Raw genomic sequence first — 25,294 nt, 5'->3', positions numbered from 1 at the left:
TATAGTGCTTGCCAAAAAGAGGCTGTGACATGGTCATAGTCTCTAGGCACTACTGCAGTATAAATGCTTTATAACAATAAGGAGTGACTTGCATCAAGGAAATCCTGACCCGCAACCTAGTATCAAGGATGCACGTTCAGCGTCTAGCTTTGTCTCACTACAAAATAAAAAACATGTTGGGGCAAGTTTTGCTTCACTGAACTTAAGCAGACAAACTCCAGTGGACTTCAGGGAAGCAGGAGCCAATAACAGGCTCCATAGTGTTACGCAGGATTAATAAAACTACGTATCCAGGAAATGCAAAAAGGAAAAGCTATCCACCCACACAGAAAACTAAACACAAAATCTGTGGAATCATAGGGGAGAAATAATTCCTTGCTGTTGTGGTACAAAGAGAGCTGACTACAACTATGAACAGCTCCACATAATGGGCCCGAGTCTCAGCTGGTGTAAATAGACATTGCTCCATTGGAGACAATAGCTGGGGACCTAGCCCATCATTTCTTCTTATTATTTATCTTGCAGTAGTATCCCGAAGCCTCAATCAGCATTGGGCTCACCATGCTAGGTGCTGTACAAACACATAGGAAGACATGGTCCCTATCCCAGAAAGCTTAAACCAGTTAAAATAATACAAACTAAAGCTAGTACAGAAAATAAAGGAGTGGCCAAACAATCGGTGCTGATCAGAGGGCAGCGTGTTGTAGCACTGGTCCTGGAGCAGTTTGGAAGGAGGACTGTGACTTACAGAGCTACAATCATCCTCCTGGCTCCCCGATACCCTGGGGAGGGAGTAAACTGCACTGCTCACTTAAGGCACCAATGCAGGTGAGCTTCCAAGTGGGTTGAAGGAGTAGAGCCACCTGCTCCCCACTCCATGTGTTCCCTCTCACCCCCTTCGCAAAAGGAGGAAATCTAGTAGCCCCTTGGAGGCTAATTTCCTGCCCATACTGATACTGATCACATGGATGGCCAGTGCAAGGTAGTCAGGGGGGTGCATTACACACTCATATTACCTTACATGACTGCGCTATCTCAGTCACAATCTGACCCAGAGAATGCGAAAGAACATGAGTCCATCCCTGCATTTTTAGCAGGAATTTCTGCTGCTTGGAGGTAGATAACTTATATAAAATGTTACCCACTCTTTTTAATATATACTAGTTCTTTTAGCAGGCCATACTAATTTGAGGGTTCACCTTCCAAAATATATTTACAGTTTCCTAAGATTGGGATCAGACTGGGGAGGAAAGGTTCCACCCCCATTCCCAGAAAACATGGATAGTTCTGCTAACGTGCTTGCAAGTGCAATAGTTAATAACCTTGACGTCATTAGGTTACAAAATCACTACCCGAGTAAATAGGTGAAGTACACATCCCTCTTGAAACTATTATATCTGTCTTCCAGTCCCGTCCCTCACAAAGGGCTGAACGTTGAGCTCAATGGATGGAGAGTGCGCTCAACTTCCTCTGTGGTCGGCCCCTGACTGAGTATTGCATTAAGTCATATTCAGGAGTTACCTTCAAAATCATAAAGGCAAAAAAATGAAAATATTTTAAATTATAGCCTAAATGCTACAGAAACTGATTGGATAGCTAGAGAAGTACTGGTGTGACCTCCTGTTGAATATTGGTTCAATCTTCCCCCCGACCCCCAGGTTTCCACACCCAAAACTTGCCTTTATATCTCACAAAACACACAATGATACACTGAGAAAAGCCAAATATCCTACAAATTCCTGTACCTTGGCACAGTTTTCACACTCATAGTGCTTTCCATTGTCATGTGACATTTGATGACGTATCAAATTGGACTTCCAGTTAAAAGCCTTGGGGCACTGATCACACTTGTACTCTCTCTCTTCAGTGTGGGACAGCATGTGCTTCTCTAGGCTGTGAAGACAACAACAGGCTTTGTGAGGTCTCAACAATACCTAAAAAGGAACCCAGTTTTATCAATGATTTGCAGCCCAGGTTAGATATGAAAATGAAGTGGCAGGAAGAGAAATCATTTTAAATAGATCATGTAATTATAGAAACTAGAGGGGAAGGACCTAGAGGGCCTTATTCTGAGAAGTGCAACTCCTTTCGAGTTTTGCTCACCATCTTTCAAAATCAGGCCCATAATATTTCTCATTGGAGTTCATCTCCATGCCAGAACAGTACATCTTCTAGTGTTTTGGCCAGCCACATTTTTTAAAATTATTTATTTATTTATTTAGGAAGTTTTAACAAGTGTACAAACCCTTGTCATGTAAATAGCAGAAACAAAACAGTCATTCCAACAGTTAGCTTTTGTTTAAAGAGACATTATAGAGGAATAGAGTCATCAGATCACAACACCTATGTCGCTTTTAGCGATTTTATTAAATTGACTGAAATTTCTATAAAAATCAGGCATGTCTATCAAATGTTAATATTCAAAAAAATTGGACAGGTGTGCTGAGGTGTTTACACAGGTGAATGTATATTGGGTATTGAATAAAAGATAACTAAATATCTATTGTCCTCTGTCTATTTGGCTGGGTACATTATTGGTGTGTTAATTTTTCCATAACCACAACCTTCCATAGTTTTTGAACCATTCCTCTATGGTTGGGCTATTTCCCTTTTTCCAATAGCTGAACAGCTGCTACCAAATGAGAAATTCATTCTTCATCTCCTCTTGTGTAACTGTTTCTACATGGAAGTGCCAGAAGGATTACTGTTGGATCATTTGTCAATAAGTGTCCAGCAAGTTGTGATTATGGATTGCATCCCAGTACACTCTAATGACTGGACATGTCCACCACATATCCATAAAGTCTCCTCTTTCACCACAATTTCTCCAGTTTATCCATTCAATCTCTTTCTATATCTATATATTTAGCCTGGTTGCTATGTGGTGTCACTGAAACAATATCTTAAAGAAATTTTCTTTTATATTTGGCCAGTCACTTCAAAAAATGTATTTCTATCCTTCACTGGGGCCAAATTCTGATCTCTCTTACACCAATGTAGATCAGAAATAAATTAATTGAAATAAGTGGATATACAGTAGGATGAAACTGGTGTAAATGAGATCAGAATCAGGTCCCTAAGCATTTCAGACTAAGAGCATGTTCCCCCCTAGTTATCATTAGTTACATTAAATGTACTTAGTAGTTTTGGAGTCATTTGTTCCAGCCCTTTAATAAATTCTGTTGCACTTCTCTGAACTCATTTCAGTTTGTTCTATGCCTTTCTATTATTAATGTGCCCAGGCTACATGCAGGCAGAAATATTTTTAAATAACCTCTATTGTCTAGTTACATACAAAATCTTCTCTCATATTTAAAATTTAGAAGGACAGAAAATATTACAATGTCTTATAAGTGGATACATATGGAAGACTAGAAAAAAAGTCTGGTACTATTACTATCAGAGTGCATGCCAACGCACCAATATGGGGACACGTTCTGCAGTCCCTCCTCAGACAAAGCTGCAATGACTTCTACTGATTAAACTGACCAAAGACAGTGGGTTTTTAACTTAGGTTCTCCAGTCTGATTTGTGATTTTCATGCTCAGCCATAGCTCATAAAAATGCTTTTTTCCTCTATGGATGCCAGTTACAGTTAACTGTACCAGACTCCTCTTTCATTCTGTCAGAAATGGCTGTGGCTTCCTCGTATTATATTTCTGCAAGAGTGTTGGCCAAATACTGCACCATTTACTGGCCATCAACCCTGAATGCCGTGCGCATCTGTGCATGCAGAATGTCTCATTCACTGGATAATACTGAACAAAAATTGGCCCAACACGTGTAATTTTCAGCCAAAGTGACTGATTCAAAGTAACTGAGGTTGCTCGGTAAAATAAACAAGGTTGCCAAAGTGTATCTGTAAGCAGTCTGGCATGTAATATTTCTGTAGCAAATTATCTAGTGTTAATAGTACTTTTCTACATTTGAATTTGAAGACAATGTCTAATGTAGGGTAGTCACTGAACAAATGTAAATTTATCTTAAAATATTAAAGATTCAAGACATAGGACAGAAAATAAAGACTGAGTCATCATAAATAGATGTGCTGTGGTGAGAGAAACTATGAAAAATGAGAGCTAACACAGTCAGTCCCAGAACTACTTGAATTATTCAAAGGCTAGTACATGACAAAGACCATTCAAGGCAGAAGAATATAGAAGAGTGTTCTATATAGTGTATATAATAAACCAAAAGGACTATATTACATATGCCGGGTTGGGGGCGGAATTAAACCAAGAGACACTGAATAGGAACATTCAAAATGGTGTGCTGGCATAATGGAGAGAGAAAGAATTGGCATATGTCCACTAATTTCAATGGAGCACTACTGATTTACCCCAGCTGGGCATCTGGGCCATGACTTTGTCATTCAGATCCCTGACTTTTACTATTAAATGTCAGTAGCTGGGACCAACTTTCCCCTGCAGCAGGAAAGCGTCAAGTATCAAGAGACCCAGCACAGAGACACAGATGTGCATGTGTGAGGAAGTTGTTGCAAGGATTATTGTGTCCACTCAATGCCTCACAATAATTTGCAACATTTCAATGTAATCTGCACTGCAATTCATTATTTTAAGTAGCTGCAGAAAATTGCTGGGACAGGAAATGTACAAATGATTCCCACCATATCAAATTTGTACTAAATATTTGTATGCATATTTTTATATATGCATTATATTTACAGAGGAGAAGGGTCCTGATCCTGCAAGGTGTTGAGTGCCTGTCATACCCATAACTTCTTAGGGAGTTGAGGCTGCTCTGCACTTCACAGAACTGAGCACAAAGTGCAGCATAAAAATGCTGCTCTCACTTAGTGGCAATGAATCGTCACTAGTGGTTGTTAGTTTTCATTGTACTTTAATGTTACTGCTTTTAGAATGACATTAGATAAAAATGAGAATTCACATGTTGTAACTAGGTACTTTGGGCCTGATCCTCCCCCCACTGAAGCCAAAGTCAAAGCCATTGTTTTTGTCATTGTTTTCAACGGAACCGGGATACTTCCCTATAACAATTTTTTTCCAGAAAAAGAGGAAACTGATGTGTTTTCATGGGTCCCTGTGATCATCTTCAGCTTTGTGCTGCTACACGGTGATTTTTTCTAGGTAACGTATTTTAAGATATAGCAGACTTACAGTGGCTAGTTTTGCCTTGTTTTAATTGGCCTACCACAGCTAGTTTGGGCAGAAAAAACTGCTGTCAAATTATGAACACTACACAGAAGTGTTCTGAATTATTTCTGCCTAGAGCAAGAATAATTAGATCAGGTCCTAGCTGGTGTAAATCATTGTAGTTCTACTGAGTTCAATGATGCTATGCTGATTTATATCAGCTGTGGATCTGGCCCAGTTGCATTTAGGGTTGAGTTCATTCTCAGATAAGGGCTTCAGAATCAGGCCTGAGTGTGCAACTTACACATAATAACTGTAAGGTTAAATACAGAATGTTCTGCTCAGTGTGTCCTAAATAAATCTCCAACAAATCTCCATCCTTAGAGGTTTTTAAGGCCCAGCTTGACAAACCCCCGGCTGGGATGATTCAGTTGGTGTTGGTCCTGCTTTGATCAGGGGGTTGGACTAGAAGACCTTCTGAGGTCCCTTCCAACCCTAATATTCTATGATTCTGTTTTCATATGTATTCTGTTTTAGAAGATTGGGTCCAATTCTGCACAAACTTACACCCTATGCAGTCCTACTGAAACCAATACAGAATTAAACCTATTGTAGGTATCTGAGTTTAAGTGGCTATTCCTACCTTTGTAAATCTGGAAACACTTGATCACACTCTTTACATTCTTGAATGTCATGCATGTTCCGAAGGTCATTTTCATTGTCAAGCTTTTGTTGAAAGTCCTCCTCCACCATAGAAAATGCTGAGTGAGGTGTGCTGCATGGGAATTTCTGATGGTCCACTAGTTCCATCTTGGACTCAAATAGCTGGTCACAATCCTCACAACGATACTGGCGCTCCTCTGGAAGGCAAATTCTCTGGTTATAAGTTGTAGGAGACATGGTGCAGTGAGACAAGTTCACTATGATGGACTTCAGACATATTTTTATCTACCATTTTTTAAAAAAACTGCAGAGGAGATGAAAGGAGCAAAAATCCTACTCTTTTGATCCAAGGTGCATCGGAGGGGTAAATTAAGCCAGTGTGAAAACCTGAGGAAGATCCTATGTATGATTTCTGAATGTTCAGGCAATGGCTGGTGCCCCACTTTCCCCCCAGTACACTCTAGCACAATCCTCACCTCCTACACGCAGCTGCGTATTGGATGGAGACCCTATAGTTGTGATGTAAATGCAGCCCTTTGCACCAGCAACAACAGGGCATTCCTTTATAAACACATTGGAAGTCTCTTGGAGTCTATATAATTTGCAAGATATGAATAACTACTTACACAATTTAGGTACAGTTTGTGTGTAAAAAATTAACAAGTGAGATATGGATGAATAGTTTTACTCTGAAAGGTGAAGGTTTCGAAAAGGCACCGTCTAACTCATTAGATTTGCTCTTTGCATGTATACAGGATCACATATGCTCTCCTGAGAGTGACAAAAACTTTGCAACCATTGTGCCCCTGTGTTAGTCCTGCACAGCCAACACAGCTAAGAGTTAATGAGCTACACTCTATTCCTTCTTGTGCATCATCATAGAATTCTTTACTCAATTCCAATTGCAAAGCCTAATTGTACACTAAGTTACACCTGTCCAGCCCTACTGCAGACAATGAGGTTGGGCATGGTCAGTGTAATAGGTCAGGGTAGAATCTGAAAGAAAGTGAGGTTGTAGAGATACAACTACAGGAAAAATGTGGACAGTGGAATCTTTATTACTGCTGATACAGAAGGCAGAAAAAAATCCTGGAGAGGTGTTTGCAGGGTTGGCAGGTAAAAAATAGCTCTTTGCTTGTGAACAGAGCAAGTCTGATCTGGAGTGGTTGAGAGACAGTGAGCATAGAACCTTACAATGCTATTTTTTCAGTTACTTTTCAGACCACAATCACACTTTAAAGAAACTTGCAGATAGGGTGCCGGAGTGAGTTTCAGGCTACAGTTCACATAAGGGGCATCATGCACTCCTGTAGTTTATGAATGGCAGAAAATCTCTCAAAAGCAATTTCAGACATCAGCTCACTCCCAGGCAATCTTTCATTATTTATTTTAGGGACTTTTCATTTCTAACCTTGAAAAATATTGAAAGTTAGAAAGGTTAACAATTAAATCACATCGGCAATGGGGATATTATCATTGTCACAGACTACAGTAAAACTTGTTGCTGAATTAACAGTTTCACTCATGTTAATAATTGGGAACTATTACTGTATTTACTGCCAAGGTTTGCAGAGAAGTAAACAGATAAGTGTATATATATAAAAAAGCTCCTTCTTAGCTACAATGTTGCAATCCCATTGATTTTAGGAAGGTTCCACCAGCAACAAGACATTTGCCCAACTTTATTTTCAGTGGACATTTTGTATCAAACTAGATAGGCTGGGGTAAAAAGTTGCTAACCGTGAATATCTGGAGCCATTGTTTCATGTGAATAATCTTCACTCTTCATGAATAGTAACAGCTCCTCTCCTGGGTCAATGTCTGCTACAACTCTGTAGAATATCTGAAAAACAGAATCACACTGAATCTCACAAGAGGTAAATGTGTACAAAGTAATGCTTGTGGGCACAGCAAGGTTAAATATGGGGCCAGATCCGCCACTTATTTAAGTCAATGGAGCAATGTCAATTTTATAATAGCAGAGAATCTGGCCCCGCACCTTTTGCTCTTTGGGTCCTACGAAAAAAACATCTTGCTCTTAACAAACTATGCCAAGAAATGAGCTGATGATGAGTGGAGGGTTGTGAATGTCACTGTCAATTCACAAATCTTCCAATAATACACATCCTATTCACAAATAATCAATAAAAAAGTTCCCTGCTGCTCTGCCAATGAGATATGAATGTACCCTAATGAAACCTTTCCAGATTTACACACAGAAGGTCTGATTCTCTTCTTGATCACACTGGTGTAAATTAGGAGTAACCCCACTGAAGTCAGTGGAGTTGCACCACTTAAAAGCAAGGGAGAGAGAACAAGCTGGATTAAAATGTGCACATCAGGAAAAAGGTTCTGCAATGACATATTATGAGAGGCTTGTACAGAACAGTGCGGCTGATTATCCATTTGCTTCAAATGTGAATCAAAGGAAAAATTTGCCTACAATGAGAAAATGGCCCAAGGAGCCCATCAGCAGCCAAACAGCATACACAGCTGGTGATAAACTTACTGCCTGTGGAGACTGTCATGAAGCTGGATGTCACAGCTGTAGGAAAACCTTACAGAGTCTGGCAATTGAGTTCTGCGGTAGTTATCAGGGAAGAATGAGGAGGAGAACCAATGCAATGCACTAGGGTAAATAGGGCCGCATACTTTTTGGCCAGTGTGTATCCTGGAGAAAACTCATACATGTGATTGTGAGATTTTCAAGGAATTGAGTAATTAGGACTTCATGAGAAGGGAACGAAGTCTGTCTTTCCCCTGTTGTTTCAGAAGGAAAGGTGCAGAACAGGAAAAGAAGATCCACCAGGCATAGTCTAGAGGCAACTCAATTAACAGCAGCAAATTTTAGGAAACTTGTTGAATGCAAACCCTTGAAAACAATATTTTGCTAGGCTCATAGATGCTGGATCAGGGTTTTCTCTAAAACTACTGACTCTCAATATTCATTTTATTGAGTCAAGAGAAAGGCAACTGTTAGCTGCAACCGTTTACAAACATTTGTTTGCAAAGAACCATCTTACATCTATTTTTTCCTTGCAGACATATCCTTAATTAGTGCAAAAAAATACATTAACCCATGTGCCATTATCATTTTTCTCCAGTAGGTGGCCCTAAAACCCAATTGTTTATTTTTTATAAGGGGCCTCAACCACAAATATGTGCTAAATATCTAAAAATAACTTAATGAGGTGCTTCCTCTGATTTTTTTTTAAGACATTCTGTGGCTTGTTTTGAGAACAGCAGTTCAGCCACCTGAAGTCTGCAAGCAGTGCAGTTATACTGAAATAAGCACCAGCATTTTCACAAGACAGGCTGAGATCACTCCACACATGAAGTTCTGAGGAAAATGCATCGGTCACAATGTACACATGCTGCAGCCTACTGTTTGCTGTGTGCTTTCCCAATAAAAGCCATGAGTGGGAGTTTGTACACAACTTCCCCTCCCATTCTGTCAAGATTACAACTCCCTTTTCCTTTACATTAAGAGCTGTCCTGGTCAAACCGTCATTTGGATTTTCTTGGTGGTTTTTTATCTTTTAGATAAATGCTTATAAGTCACGTGTTTCATTCTGGAATTCTATTTCCCTTTAGAAAACAATGGACTTCTCTCAACAATTTGAATCACCTCCTTTGCTGGCAACTCTGAAAGGTTTAACTTATTAGCTTCCTTTCCAACAGCACGTTGACATTTGAATTGTGACATATTGGAACTGCAGTGAAATCTTGCAATAGGGAATGCAGCCTTCACACATATGCCAAAGGATTTTAAGGAAGTACTGTGATATCACAGTCTCATTGGGCTTGATTCTGATTTGACTTATACTTGTGTAAATCATAAGTATCTCTATGAAGTCCATGCAGCTATATTGGTGTAAAACCAGATCAGAATTGGGACCTTTGCCTTGCTCTGCTAATACTATCAGTTTTAATCTTATTATTGCCTAATGTAAACAAGCACATGAAATCAAAGTGGAACATTCAAAATGATAGAGTGACAAAGATTTTAAAGTACCCTTTGTAGGATATACATAAATTAATATTGCAACAGTCCTTAATGAGCCTAGTTAACATCTGTGAAGTGTAATGTGCATATAAATGAAAAGAGAGAGAATATGTGACTAAAGTAGCAATACTGGATTTATTTGATGGAGTTTAAAAAGGTGACATAGGAACTCATGAATGGCACAGTGACGCGGAGACCCAGTGATTTTTAACTTTGCTGAGTTCATTGTCAGTTTTAAGCAAATGTTTATTGTTCTTGAGAATGTGAGGGTCCAACAGAGAGCAGTGCCAGAGGAAAGAGAGGTTCTGAGCTTGCCTCCCCACACAGCTATGCTAATGCACCTCAAGCTTGAGTCACAAGACCTTTTATTATAGTCTTCTCTTGAGAAGATACTGCCAATTGTGACAAATGATGCAGGGGATTTTTGATGTAGACTTTGATGCACCAGGGACTTGGTTTGGGCAACCAAAAACTCATTTGATCAAAGACTGAAACCCATTGAAGTGAAGCCAGTTTTTAACTCCTGCAAATAAATTTGATGTCAACATGCATCCACTGAATATTTGCTTTAAGCAACATTTGTTTTTCCATTTATTAGGACAGATGTATTTAAATCTGAGGGTTTTTTCCAGAAGTATAATGGTCTCCATGCACTTGAAAGGTAATATTAATTTATATATAGACTGATGAGCCTAAGACAAGCCTAAGCTGCTGACTGACTAAGGGGCAAAATAATGGATGCATGACATTCAGTCTTGGGAATACCTGAAGGCCCTCCTGCAGTCCTTCTTCATGCAACTTCCTTTGCCTCCAAAGATAGTTCCATGCCTCTGAAGAGTGCAGGACTGGGCTTGGAGTGGAATAAATGTTTGACTTGGTGGAATCATAAATTGTGTGGCTAATGCACTGTGTAATGGTTTGAAGACTGGCCACATTATGGCAGCATTTTGGAGCTCATGAAGAACCTGTTATTTCAACATTTGCTAAGCTTTTATCAAATTAAGTTTGTCAAGAGTGCTGTAGATTTGTTTAGAATATGCATGCGCGTGCACACACACACACTTTCAGAATGTGTGACATCACACAGGCACTGAGCCACATTGCCCCTAGTCCTAGACAGGGTGTGCCAGGTGGTTGAGAATCTTCCATTCCCACTGTACTCCCAATGCAAAGGTTAGAGTTAATAGAAGTTCCTGAGCTCAGAAGATCCCAAGGACTTCTCCTTTCTGGATCTGATGCAACTCCCACAGAAGACAGTCCATGCAACCTACTTTAAAGGAGCAGAGAGGAGGAAGGATCCTGACCTTGCCCACTGCACTGACTTGCACAGCTGTACCCCAAGGGAGGCAGTCCCCCTGGCACAGGTAAGAGCTTGGGGAGAGAGAGCACCACGATCTCTGCCAGAGCTCTCTCTGAGGTTTCACAGTTCTGCCCAAAATTTATACTCTTGGTCCACGCTGGTGTTTTTTTTATTCTGTGTTACAGTATGTAAAATTAGCCACACTTTTGAGCTCAATAGTGCATCAATACTAAGGAATGAACAAAAGCCGTAGTGCAGTGTTGCCTCATATTTCCTCCACTTGGTTCATGCCATGTCATAGAAGATATTACAACAGACCTTTTTCCTCTTTGTTGCAAACCCAGGACACATGGCCCTCGTATGCATTTGAAATGGAGTCTTGTTTGCACTGAAGTGTGTTATGATGCATCAGCTTTCCTTGTAACAACCCTTGGTATGATGCATTTCCTGTATTGCAGACATGGTACACATGTTGAACTAATTAATGTGTGTGTTCCGTAGCTAATTGTCTAGCCTGACTGAGCTGGCATTTTGAAAATAAACTGGAATACCAGCAGAGATTAGTCTTCTCCAAGAAATGATCTGTCCAGCCTCTCTGCTCCCAGAACTCCTGACTGCAGTTTGAGTTGCATGAAGAAAAGAGATACAGGAAAACGCCAGCAAAATTATATTTTGCAGATTAAGTTATGTATAGATATTGTGCTGTAAAAAAAAAAAAAGCTCCCCAAATCACAAATGGATCCAAATCACATTTTTGAAGCTCTGGAAATGAAAAACTGCTTAGCTATTTATTTAATTTATTTATTTTTATTTCTGCACATGCAAAACAAAATTCCACCTGGTCTAACAATTTATATCCAAATTGCATCCTAATGGGATTTAAAATAGTGTATATTGAACCCTGAAAATATTATAGTGCTAGTAAATGTAATCTGGTTTTAATAGACATTCCTAATATTTCATGTAAATGTGTTTTATAAGATTTATTTTTTTCATTTTCTCCACCCAAAACCAATTGTAATTGTCCTGCCTGAGAAACAGTGGGAAATTCTTCAATGCCCTGTACAAACGGAATATGTTAGCTTGGGTTCTTTTAAACCAGCATAAGCTCCGCTATGATAGAGGGTCTGAAGAGTCAGGAAGCCCTCTGCAAGGAAAGCTGACAGGTCATAAATTACTTTCAGACCATATCTGTTTCATACTGGTTCTCCCTGCTCTTTAAACAAATAGCCAACTATATTCATAATGTTATTACTTGCAGTTGGAAATGGTAGTGTAGAGTATATGGATTTTTTCACTATTAAGCTTAAAGATCGTCTGGGTGAAATCACCAAAGTCAGTAGGAGTTTTGACTTCAATGAGGCCAGGATTTCATCCCTTGTGTTCATTAAAGCCACTTTGCTATCTAACTACAGCACCAGTCCTGCAATTTACAATGCACAGGCAAAGCAATATGCCTTGTAAATTGCAGGATCAGTGCTTACATGTCATAGAAATAAGCCCAAACTGCAAAGTCCAGATCCAGATTCCAAATGCCCCAAGATTAGTGGATAGAGAGGAGCAAAATTCTGAACCAGATCTGAGTATGGATTTCAAACACCCCTCAACGTTTGGGATGTTTGAATCAGAGGGTTTGGTTAATTCATTTTTGTCTGAATTAATTTAAGGTAGTATGTTTATGCTACTGATGCGTGGGGGGGAGGGAGGAGAGGAGAACCAAACTGCAATGATGAAAAGGGAAATTAATTAAAAAAAAACCCAATGAACATACACAATTTACTTTCAAAGGGATGAATAAGGCCTCATTGTTATGAATCCCAGCTTACTTTTCCTGGTCAGGCACTCGAAATTTTATTTATGCTTAATAGACTGCATTTGGCATGTGTAAAGATGACAGAAGTGTGAATTATGAATGACCTTCAACCTATTCAGGAAGTTGTAATAATTGAAATAATAGAGAAAATGCACTCCCTGTGAAATCTGTAGAGAGACGACTATTTCAGGCACTGCTGCCTGCTCACTTTGAAGTTCACTGTTGATCTCTGCTTACTCCAGTGAAATCTATACCACTTTGTTTGAATTCTTTATTTACTACCACATCATTCAATTTGCCATTCAGCCACCTAGGAAAGGTTTAATATAACGATACCAGTTCGGGGGGGAAAGGGACACTTAGTTTACATATCTGAACAAAGTCAACAGTTGATATGAACACATCTGTTGCCCTCGCTGCTGAAGAGAAGTTATATTCTGTTGCATCTGACTAAACCTTTTATTCTTGTACATGCAACAGCTTTGGAAAACACTGTATGTGTCCCAATACTAGTTAGGAAATTCAGATTTTGGCACAGATAACAGATGCTAGTCAGATTTGGAAGCAGGTAGTCTGTGCTATTTAAACTACATTATTGTTGTTTTTAACTTACTTATAGCTCTAGGAGGAAGGAGTTCACTATTTACATGTCCTGTACCCCACTGGCAAATGGATTGAATTGACTTCAGCTGTAGTAGAAGCTGACTATGAAAAAGACGGTGAAAAGGAACAGAATATGAAAAATGTTAAGCACATTGGTAGTCATAATAAAAGTCTTATAAGGTCCATTAGCCCTCTGCACAGAACAGTGTGATATTGTTTTGGAATGGAAATCCTACACTACGTTATGTGCATTATTCTCCCAGTTGATAGAACAATGGGAAAACTTGTACGGCAAGTGTGAGCATCTACAAGATGAAAATTCAAATGCAATAAATTTCAGGTAAAGGGCTGTGGTTTTATTTTTGGCAGTCATGGCCTCAAGCATTTGATCAGCACAGTAGGAGGACAGCCCTGCCTATGATATAGATGAAAGCGCCATCTTTCACTTTAAATTATGTTTTAAAACGGCTCCCTTGCTATGTATGTCTATATGCATTTTTATCACTCAGGACAAAATGTTCAGCGGGCATTAGTATCACTTCATAAACTGATCACAAGATGTGAAGAATGATCCGAGCTGAGATTGTTGGACACACACTAATTAGCAAAAGAGTTTAACCACAGGATCGGTGTCTTTCTCCGTGCATGATGTCCATATACCCACTGACTTCAACTGGAGTTGTGTGTGTGAAACAATGACAGGATCAAATCCCCTTAGTGCAATCTTTTTTTGCTAGTGTCACAAGGCTAGAATCCTGAAAGCAAAGGGGTATATACATGGAAAGAAGTTGTGCATCAGTATGGGACTACATCCTTAAATCAGGTTAGGCAAGCAAGTGCATAAATTCTTGAGCCCTGCCAATTGGCATTGGTCTTAGAATAGTAAAGTGTTATTTCTGAATAAAAGTAGAACTTACCCAAAAAGCAAAACAAATTAAATGGCCAAAACTAATAATAACTTTTACATCAAAAAGACTCCAATAAAATATGAATTTAAGCCCATCAGAAAATGTGAAGTGCAAACTAATACATACTTCTTCAACAGACTATAATTAAACGTTCAAATAGTCCAAATTACTAAAATGCAATTTTAGATCTTAGGATGAACAACTTGCACAGTTTGACAACTGAATTTTGAAATATGAGCCACATCCATCTTGCCATACTCAGGCAAATGAGCAGTAGAAGTAAATCAGTGTTTTGCCTGGGTACAGCATATAGGAGTCTTTCTGTTGACCTCAGTGGGCTTTGAATCAGGCACTCATGCTCCAATATGTCTGTTAGTCTATAAGGTGCCACAGGACTCTTTGCTGCACTTAGAAAAGTTCAGCAAAAATCCACAGAAAACAACTCAAAGATTGACTCTGCCTGTCCCTTACATGTAAAGCGAGGAAGTGGGGAGATGAATATCTCGCACACTCACCCTTTTGCAGCTTATATATTGGTCAGATCCTTCACTTACAGAGACTGTTCCCTGCCTTCTCTCCTGGAGGTCAGTGGTAACCCAAGAGAGGTGGAGAGGAGCAGGACCTATCCCCTCACTATCACCACCTTCACACCAGCTCACAAAGGAGGACCAGCACAGCAGTATATAGCACTACCATGGAGGGTTGTAATAGCCTCCTCTTAATATAGTTGGGGCGCCCAGAGGCAGAGCGGCTCCTGGTGCTTCCCCCAGGTGGTGCAGCCTCCCAATGTCCCTTCCAGTGATGCTGCTAAATGGCAGAGCCTATCCCTGCCCTTTGTAATCAGCTCACTGTAATGAGCATATGTCTAACCATCATCATCCAAATCACACCCAGCTGCACTTTGTTTTTTCATTGTGAATTCTAGTGCTCACAAACAGACGATAGTCCTAGTGACTGACCATCACAGCCTCCCATAGAATAGACACAGCATGCACAGGGGCAATGCAATTTCCCCCCTAGTAAGCCAGTCAATGTGCTTCAACCCTGACATGGAAGGACCACTTCTGGGGATGGAAGACTTTTTCAATCCCTCTGTGCCCATTTGAAATCCTTGGCCTCTCTGCAAAGACTGGTGACAATGCTGTCAATTGGATCAGATTGGGGTTTGGTTATTGTACCTGTATGTTGGCCCAAACAAAATCAAATTCCTGACACAATTTCAGAGAAGGAGTGAGTGTGTCCACTAATATCATCAAGCCATTTCCAGAAGCACTAATGCTTCATAAGGTAAATCACAAAGTAGAACAATATGTATCTCAAGTGACAACATGGCAGAATTTTCTGCTAGTGCCCTGCTGCCATTTATAACGAACCAACTGGAAGAATCTACCTGGTGAATTACAGCCTGGTATTCTCTCTGTGGGCAGTAATAATCCTCCATATTATTTCTTGGAAGTATATGAAGATTAAATAATCTATCATTGACATATGCTCAGAAAGAACTTGTCTCCCTGAGTTTACTAATATTGGTTGTCAAGGTTATCTCAATAGTATGACTTGTCGCAAATGGCAAGATTAATAATGACTTTACATTTCTCAAAATTTCCTTCCAATTTCAGGTCACTTCAGGAAAGGACAGTGTGCTGAGTGAAAAGATCACAGTTTAGTATGTCACAGATGATATAGATATATGTAAAATGTAAGGCTGGAGTTTGACACCCAGCATTAACCCTAATTGCAATAGGTTGGACCAGGCCTTATATGCTGAGTAAGGAACTACTGAGCATGAGGAAGCATGGCAGAATCAAGCCCAACGGGCAAAAGCTTAACTTCATTGTATCATCAAACAGGACCCACAAAATCCATTCTTTAAATACACAACCCTTGCAGGTGCATATATGAGTAGAATTGTTTGAGAAGCGCAGAGATGCTTACAGCCACCATTGTGTTATTCTCCCACTTAGAGCTCTATGGAGTGGAGTAGTGACAGGGGCAGTAAAATCTGAAACACAAGGCTGTGTCTGCAGATTTAAAACGTTTGTAAAACTCTAAGATGTGATCAGATCTGGTAAAATGTACAGCAATTCACTTAGGGCATTGGCCTTGTATACTTTGATAGTTGTTAGGACTGAGAGACTGCTAGTTTTTCTATCCAGCAGATGTAACTGAGCATAATAAAATTTGATTTCAGCAAGAAAAATCCTCAGCAAACTAATCTTGAGCTATCTGGAATTTTCGATAGCTAAGACAAAATGAATCTCTAATAATTGTGTCCTTGAGAAAAACCTAAGCACAGCCCTCCAGCATTCCATATATGGCTACGCCACTGTTGGAGGCCTGTAAGCAATAAGTAAGTTAAAAAACAATAATCAAGAGCTTTAAGTATAAATACCACTGGCTGGTCTTTTAAAAAATATTGTATTTTATAATTAGCAGTTCACTGATATCAGTTTGCTAGTGCATTTGGAATATACTATAGTCCCCTTAAAAAGACATTACTATAGTTACTACCCTTTTTCAATGGGATTTCCTTCAAAATCTGTACTGAAAAATTAGTGTTGCTGGTATGCTAATACTGTCAGAACGTCTAACAATTCTATTCTTTCTACAGTCATTTAAAAAAAAAAACATGCTAATAAATAGACAGAGATCTAGCAATAATAAACTTGAGTCTTACAAGATAGCAAAAGCTGGTATTAAATATGAATTAATTTTAAGTTGAAATATATATTCCAGTGAAATAATGGTGGCCGGCCTCCTTGCAGTCCTATAAATACTGTAGGCTCTTTGGGGAAAAGAAAAAAATGAAAGTGCACTATTTATGGAATTTATTATTCATGTACTTCTTGAATTACCTTCTTTTAGGACTGATTAGACAGGACAGGAGATAATAGGAGGACAGAACACAGAAATCCTATATCAGCTCTATTTGAAACAAAGAAAAAAAATACCCATACATACAGCCTTTAAATCCTACTCCATCCCCAATCAAATGAAATATGAGCTGCATCCAGCATACATGTTTTGACTGCATCCCACTATTATCAAACTGTTCATCTCAGCAAAGCTCATTTATACAGTTATACGAAGGAGCCCAGACATTTTGTAAAGTTGATCGAAAGTGATGAAACCTGACCTCAAACGTGAACATGGGGGTGGAGGAGATAGGTCTTTCATAAAGCCTAACATAGAAAACAAAAAAATGTTTTTCTTTCTCTTTTTGTTGAATAAAGGAAGTTCTGCTGAGCACCTTGACTATGTTATAGGTAGTTCAGAGAGTTATTTGAAAACTCTGTTTCCAACAGTCTAGGGCTCATACCTGTCTTTCAGTCAGGCTTGCATTTAGCACTATAAACTGGTGTTCAGACTAAGGGTCAGAGCGCTGGTAAATATCCTTTACCATTTCAGATAGCGTGCAATGTTTGCCTGTGAATTTTACAGGTGAGTTGAAGTAATTAGAGGTTAACAGTTACTGCTGATCAAGTGTCTCTGTCCTTGCCTTAGTAGTGAATAGTCTCTCATGCAATGAGAGTGCTCGTTATAGGATGAGTATTTCTTATTCACTAGTTGGCAGGTCTTATTTCTTATGGAAAACAGAGTGAAACACCAGACCAGGAGAACCTCTTGAGTCAGCTCTTTCATCCATGAGCTCACTGCAGCTTTCTCATATCAAAGCAGGACGGGGACCTCCTGACTTAACTGTCTAGCATCTATTACTGATCTATCGACAACTTAATGATGTGTACTCTCAACCTTAACTCTGACTTAAACCAAGTTTTTGGGGGGGTCTATATAGACAGACTGACACAAACACCCCCACATATAGTGTACACACAAATGCATATACATGATAAGCTTAAACTTGACTTTTATTTGCCCCTCTATATATGCAGACATTTGGCCACGTAATGTCAATTTCACAGTTTGGTCCCCTATTATATTTTATGTTATCTTTCACAGATTTGTGCAGAGTAAAGCAGAAGGAGGAGCTAACAATTGGAATAACTATTCAGTTTAAGATTCAAGAGCACATTTATAGAATTATTTTTGTAGGGTATGCTCATAAAATGCCTGAGGACAGATACAATTTTGGGGGATAAATTTCCAGTGTGTATAGTAACAGCAATCCATTTTCTCTTGTTGACAGCAGATCTCACACAACATACTACTTGAAAGGCAACCAGTTTTTAATTTACAAATCTTGGCAACAATATTCTGTGAAAAATAAGGAATTATGAATGGCACAAAACTGTGCAAAAATAAATAACAAGTCTCCTGTGAATGAAAGAAATCACCACCACCAAATCTCAGAAATGTAAGCATTAAAAAAAGAGGAACTTCTAAGCTCTATAACTTCAGTTTCAAAAACATCAAAATGTATGTGTGTATATAGGAAAAGATTCTGATATTTCAGTACAATGCACATTTTATTTGCAGAACAAAAATATCAACACTGGAGACAGTAAGCCACTTTTATCAATTCATATTATTCCTTTACTAAACTTACCCATTTATTCTAACTTTTATTAAATGTAAAATATTGATATTTGAGCTCATTTGCATTGTTTCCATTTTGCAACATGATCAAATGAAAGCTCTGCGTTCACTGAATTGACTATTTTCTGTATAAAACATATATTAATTTGAGAATGTATTTTTCATCTACCAATTTTATTGCTTGTTTTGTTGAACAAGCGACTATGCAAAAAATGAAGTTATCTCACCATAGGTTGATTTGTTCTATGCTGCATGCATTTAATGCTGAATATTAAAAGTTTTAAATGAAAATGATACTTCAGCACAGTTTCTGAAAAAGTTAAGTCAATTTTAATCAATCACTCTGTCAGATATGAATACATATTCCTGTAATGATGTTGCAAATGGGAGACTGTCCGACATTCATTTTATATATTGGCATTTGATTAGAAAGAATGATTAGTAACTGAAGCTTTGTGTCTTGTTTGATTTTTTTCTCAATAATGTCAGGGCAATTAAATCAACTAAAGATAATCTTTAAAATCCACCTGTTTCGATTAATTATTTTGTGACAATGGAATACAGTGATTAAAAGAATCAAATACTCTGTTACAGATATGAACATTTAAATATAAGATGAGAATTTACCGTCTGGTAGCCCTTCGAATTTTAGTTTCTTTTCTTTAATGAATCATGATGTTCTTAACCTAACTTCATTCAATTAAAGCATTTCATCATGGCATTTATTTGATATACACATACCAAAAGAAACCTTTATGTTAAAAAAAAAACCCAACAAGTAATTCAGTGTTTCAAAGCAAATTGTTTTACTATGATTTCTCCCCACCAACTCCACACTTATTTTAAAGGTTGGAGTAGGTGGAGAGAAACTAACATTTCAATCCAATAAAAAGTCAATGTTCTAACCCTCCAGTAAACTAAAAGGGAAAAAATTACCTAAAAATATAAAAAAGTTCAGAATAAAACTATCATTAGCTCTATCTCATTGCATGAGAAGGCATAATTCTATGCATGCATATGTATATTTGTACCATAGTTTATATTATATATATAACTATATATAAAACATATATTTGCAGAGGTTTTTTTGCGGTGGGGGAGGGAGGTTGTTTTTGTTTTGTATCTTCACCTCCATTTTCCATTAATTTCACACTGAAGGTTTTGATTAACTGAACGCACTAGTCTAGCCCCCCAATTAAACTGGCTGATAAATTAGAAAACATTAATAATGACAAATGGAAAATACTGGTTTCATATGTTACATATCAGGTGTAAAATAAAAACAATGTATTTTACAAAAAGGACATTAAAGTGAAAAACTAGGAAATTCTTATCTGCAGTAGCTGGTAAAAATGACTCTATTCTGAATTTCACAATCGTGTTTTACCTGGTACCATAATCAACAAACAAATCATAAAACATACTGTGGCTTACTATTATTTTTTTCCACCGATACCATAAAGCTCTTTACAAACAAGTCCGGAAAGTGCCCACAACATACCTGATCACTTATTTGACATGCAACAAGGTTATGCTGATTGTAGCATCCAGCAAATTTGATATATTTGAGCCAGTTCCCTACATCTGGTTGACTGGCATCTATGCAGAACTTCACATTGCAAAACTCATCCAAGATCTAGAAGGAAGAATACAAAAGGGTAAATCCTTCTATTGGTGTCAGGCCACACTAATTAAAAGAAAAATCATGGGTCTTCAAATAAACAAATGGATAATCACTTAAGCATGTTTTATTCAAAAATATGTTTCTCCAGTGAGACTTCTAAAATAATTGTTAGAACATATGCCTATTAAGAAACGGATCATAAATTTGTTGTAAACATGTCCTGAAAAATGCTTACCCGTAATCAAGGTGATGGCTAATCATTGCTAATGGAAAATATACTCATTTAGCAAACATCTGATTTTCTCATTTTATATCAGTGAATATTTATCGTTCAAAATTCTATTTTGACATAATTTTTGTCTGTGATTATATACCAGAATGTTTAAGAATACTGTCTGTGGTGGTCCTCTTGGGGGTTGTGTGTGTTTTTGGTTTTTCTTTGTTTCCAACTTAATTTATTTTTAGGTTGCATTTAGCATTTTCATGTTTGTTATAAATTCCATCCACTGAATGATGTTTAGATTCAGAGTTATTAATCTTGTTTTAATATTATGCTTCCCAAACCCCTCCCCCCTTTAGCACTTAAATCATACCCCTTAATCGAGGCAATTTACAGGACTTGGTTAATAACAGACCCTCTATGCCAGATTAAAGAAAATAAATGAAAAACAATGTAAACACTCATGCAAAACATGGCACAATATTCCACACATACCAATACATAGTTCCAATTACGCAGAAAATAAACAAATCTAATGAGATTGATTGTGGACAAGTTAAAAAGGATGTTCTATTCTAATATTATGATAAATTGCTAATCATTATATATGACTGCATATCACCATTTATCTGCAGGTTTTATGACTGGCCTATATGAAGCTTTCAGCAATAGCCCAATGTACAGCTAATATTACATTTGGAAAGTTCTCCTGTTTGGCATATTCTGTACTGAAACTATATTAACCTATTTGTATTAGAAATGTGTGTGTGAGATGGAGAGAGATTGTTTCTGCACTTAAAAGAATTTGTATTCAAGTCAAGACCTGGAGCACTTTTGGCCTTCAGGTTGAATGGAAAGGAATTCTGGTATTGTATATCATTTAGTTAATGAAAACCTAAGGAAGTTTTCTATCAAACACTAACAATATAGTCTAGCTCTACCCCACAACAGCTCAGATTCATTAATTAAATGAACCCAGCTGAAAAGCTGCTTTATCTCTGCCCTTATGAAGGTGAAAACTGAAGTCAAGGGTACATTTCCCTAGCCCTAGAGCAGTTTAACATAGAGTTCAGGTAATCCTCCAGAAGCAGATTCAGATCATTAACTCACCACAGACTTCAAGGGGACAAACTAGAGGACACAAGGCAAGACATACTATGAACAAGCCTTTTGACCAGCAGGCGATTAAACAGCAACCAGTGTGCTAGCAAAAAGCATGCTCTAAAAGGACACTTTCTGGTAACGACCCTGCTGCAGAAAAAGTTGCCTTCTTTCCTCCAAGCCAATTTCTCAGGCTAAAATAGTCACCGAAGTTTTTTGTAAGTTCCTCGGTCTTGTCAGGACGCTTCATTTTAAACATTTTTTCATTGTAACAAACTTGACTCTAAATCACTAGGTTCAAATATTCAAGTGAATTGCCCCAGACTTAAACACCACACAGCTGACCCCGCCACTGGCTTCGATTTTGTCACACAGGAAGAAATCATCCCATTTCAGTTGCACGATATTGGCGAAGTTCATTTCGAATTCCGCTTCCTTGTAGTTTGGTTAAAAATAAATCTGCCACAGAGGTTTAGGATGGTGTTTCAACAGGGGCTCCGATCCTGCCTTGCTTGTGAACTCCATGCTTCCCCTGAGTCCAAACAGAAGCTTGGGGTAGGTGGGGAAAGCAGGATCAGGCCCTGTTCATGGTAAAAGAGGAAACGACTGACTAGACCGGTAGAACCCTCTCCCACCCATCCCAAACTAACAGAACAATATTCCCTCCCCTCTTCTATACGCTCTCATAGAGCGATCTAAACAATTATATTTGAATTTCACAAGCAAGAAATAATCCGAACCAACTACGTTTACAAGTCCAGGGGAAAAAAGGCAAGTTTTTAAGCTGCATTCTAATGTCCACGTTTAATTTGTTTTAGTGTTAACATTATTTCAGCTGTCCCCGTCAACAGAGCATGAGTACAGCAGATCGTGCGTATGGTCAGTCCCGATGTTCTGCCCCTCTCGAAGGGCTGAGAGCATTTCCCCTGGAAACTTAACTTTCTTCGTCTCCTTGCAACCATGCTTTAACTTTTCTTTCAGTCCCAAACGACTGTGACCGCTTGACTCGTTTTTAGAGGAACGTCTCCGGGAGGTAACGAAGGTTTTTATTCAGTTAGGGGGGTTTCTCTGACAGGACCAGAGACTTTTAAATAAAAGCAAAATTGCAGGAGTGACTTCCCACCCCCTGCCACCTCCTTGGCTGCTTACACAGGAGTTCTGCCTTTTCAAAAAGCGACCACTGCCCCGAGGAACCTTTATTTGATTTTTTCTTTTTTTTTTACACGCCTTGCCCTTTCCAACCCGCTTGGTTTTCCTTTTATGTGCTGTTAGGGTTATTGCAAGTGTATCTGGGAGGGGACCATTCGGCAGAGCCACGCAGCTTAGGGCTCTCTAGACTAGAAGCTTGTGGAGGAGGAACTTTGCCGAAGGCAGATCCAGAAGCTGCTCGGCTGCTTTGCCAGGAATCTAGCTAGGCTTGCCAAACCCTGCTCTTTCTGGATCCCTGGGACAGAGGGAGACAGGCAGCCAGACACCCCCACCCCTTCCATACACACACACACACACATCATCCCCTAGCCCCAGAGAGACACCAGCAAGCTGCAAGGGAGAGAGCGAGCCGTAGCCGCCCTGTGAGCAACAAGGAAATCACAAGTCTGAGCAGGGCAGGGAAGGCACCCAGGGGGCCAGGGAGCAAGTTCCTGACCCAAGGCAGAACGGACACGAAGAGAAAGTGTCAGGGGTACGGCTAGTTTGTTATGACTAGGATCAGCTCTCCTCACCCGCTCCTCTTACCTTCTCTCTCCCACGGCACTGATTCCTAAAGCCTGAGCGCTTCCGTGCACAGGGAGGGGGAGGGGGAAGGTCCTTCAAGCGGCTGGAAGTAAAACAAAACAAAATACACTCGCCGTCGGTCTGCAGAGCGGGTGGGTGGCTGGTGTCCTGGTGCCGGCTCGGGTCGCTGCTTGGAAGCTCCACTCTCTTCCACCATTTGTTGGGAACTTTCTCTCGCCTCGCCTGGAGTTCTCAGGGGTTGGTTTGCTGTTGCTGGATATTTTTTTTTTTGGTGGGGGGGAGATGTGTGTGTGGGAGTTTGCTTTAATGATGATTATCGATCATTGTTATTATTATTCTTATTTTTTTTGCAAATTCCTCCCGGCTCCCCATCACCTTCCCCGATCTGCCCCTCCTGCTCTGATCGGCTGCTCGGGGTGTGTGTGGGTGTAAAGAAAGTTATCAAGAAAAAAAAATCCCATAAAAAAAAAAACTTCTTTCACTTCTCTGCTGGTGATCACAGGAAAAAAGTGCGAGTGTGTGCTGGCTAGGGAGGGGGTGGGAGGCTGTCCCCCCCTCCCCACACACACTCTCCTCTTCAGAGCCTGTCCTGTGAGAGCTTCTTTCTCAGCCGGAGCGTCTCCCTCATCCCTCCCCTCCCTTTCTAGTTTTTTTTGCAACCCCACACACTCAACTGCCAGGGGTTTCCATTTCATGAACTGTCTCTTTAAAGAAGATCTGACCGGCCATCCATAAAGAGGCGAGAGAGAGCGAGAGGGAGCTATCTCCCCCTTGCAACACAGTGGTCGGAAGCCAGACAGAGGCTCCTGTTTCAGTAAATTTTTAAAGTGACAGCAGCCTCCTCCGGCGAGAGAGGTCACAAAGAGGTCGCCAAGACAGAAGTCCTATAGGGGCAGACTGATTAAGGATGCACCATCCCCTTTAAACATGTCGAGTCCATCCATATAATCAGCAGCCAATAGGGAGATCTTGGGTGGGAGGATTTTTCTCTCGCAGGAAAACCTCGCCTTGTTTCAGTGTTCCGAAAGTGCAAGTGTCTCTGTGTGAATGTGTTTATTAAAGAAGCGTTTAACAAAACCAGCCGACTTATTCTTTTCTTTTCTTTTACGTATAAAAAGCAGCAGCAACAACCACGAACTGAAACGCAGTTGAGAACGTTAATTGCCACTTTTTAAAAAAAGTTAATTGGCTACATGTATTGCATCCGCGATATGCACATTGTCCATCTATAGGATACTTAGATATTGCGATCGCTCTGTCGCTCTAAATTCTACTCTTCCTGGCAGAATTTTTTGTATTTTTCCCCTTTCCTCTCCCGTTCACTGCACACACAGAGACAGAGAGAGACAGGAAGACACAGGCGGCGCGTAATTAATAAATGATCTGTTTACAAAAAGTTGTTAAAATGTTACTTCTTACCATTAAAAAACAACAGGACTCCATTTAGCTCCGAATTTGGTCTGAGAAAAAGATCAGTAGGTTTATAAATCTGCGATGAGCCAGTTCCTTTTTCGATGTCTATTTTACATCTATCGAAATGGGCACGGACTTCTCAAAAAATGAAAACCAGCTTTTTTAATATTATTTTTCACTTCACAATAAATATCCTACACCTCCTGTTTTGTGCAAACGGAACAACCGCTCCATTTGGACTCGTTTCCTTAAGGATCTTGATTGATTTATTTATCTAGTAACCAATCTCATGAATGAA

The 25,294-nt window shown here is 39.3% G+C and overlaps 1 protein-coding gene across 7 annotated transcripts in view; it reads right to left on the bottom strand.

Moving 5' to 3' along the window:
• Positions 1 to 25,294, bottom strand: part of MECOM (MDS1 and EVI1 complex locus) — a 481,835-nt gene that overhangs the window by 35,757 nt on the left and 420,784 nt on the right. For 6 of the 7 annotated variants that reach the window (XM_030575491.1, XM_030575493.1, XM_030575497.1 and 3 more), the window contains exons 3-6: positions 20,406 to 20,540; positions 7,518 to 7,620; positions 5,758 to 5,974; positions 1,746 to 1,893 (exon numbers count right to left, since the gene is read on the bottom strand). In XM_030575491.1, coding sequence (XP_030431351.1) covers positions 1,746 to 1,893; positions 5,758 to 5,974; positions 7,518 to 7,620; positions 20,406 to 20,540 — 603 coding nt within the window. Of the gene's footprint in view, positions 1 to 1,745; positions 1,894 to 5,757; positions 5,975 to 7,517; positions 7,621 to 20,405; positions 20,541 to 23,583; positions 23,806 to 25,294 lie in introns of those variants that run through there. The other variant, XM_030575495.1, reaches the window with a different exon arrangement.

The sequence above is a fragment of the Gopherus evgoodei genome, chromosome 9 (assembly GCF_007399415.2).
Source record: "Gopherus evgoodei ecotype Sinaloan lineage chromosome 9, rGopEvg1_v1.p, whole genome shotgun sequence".
Classification (NCBI taxonomy): domain Eukaryota; kingdom Metazoa; phylum Chordata; order Testudines; family Testudinidae; genus Gopherus; species Gopherus evgoodei.
This window is presented reverse-complemented; position numbering and strand designations above follow the sequence as displayed.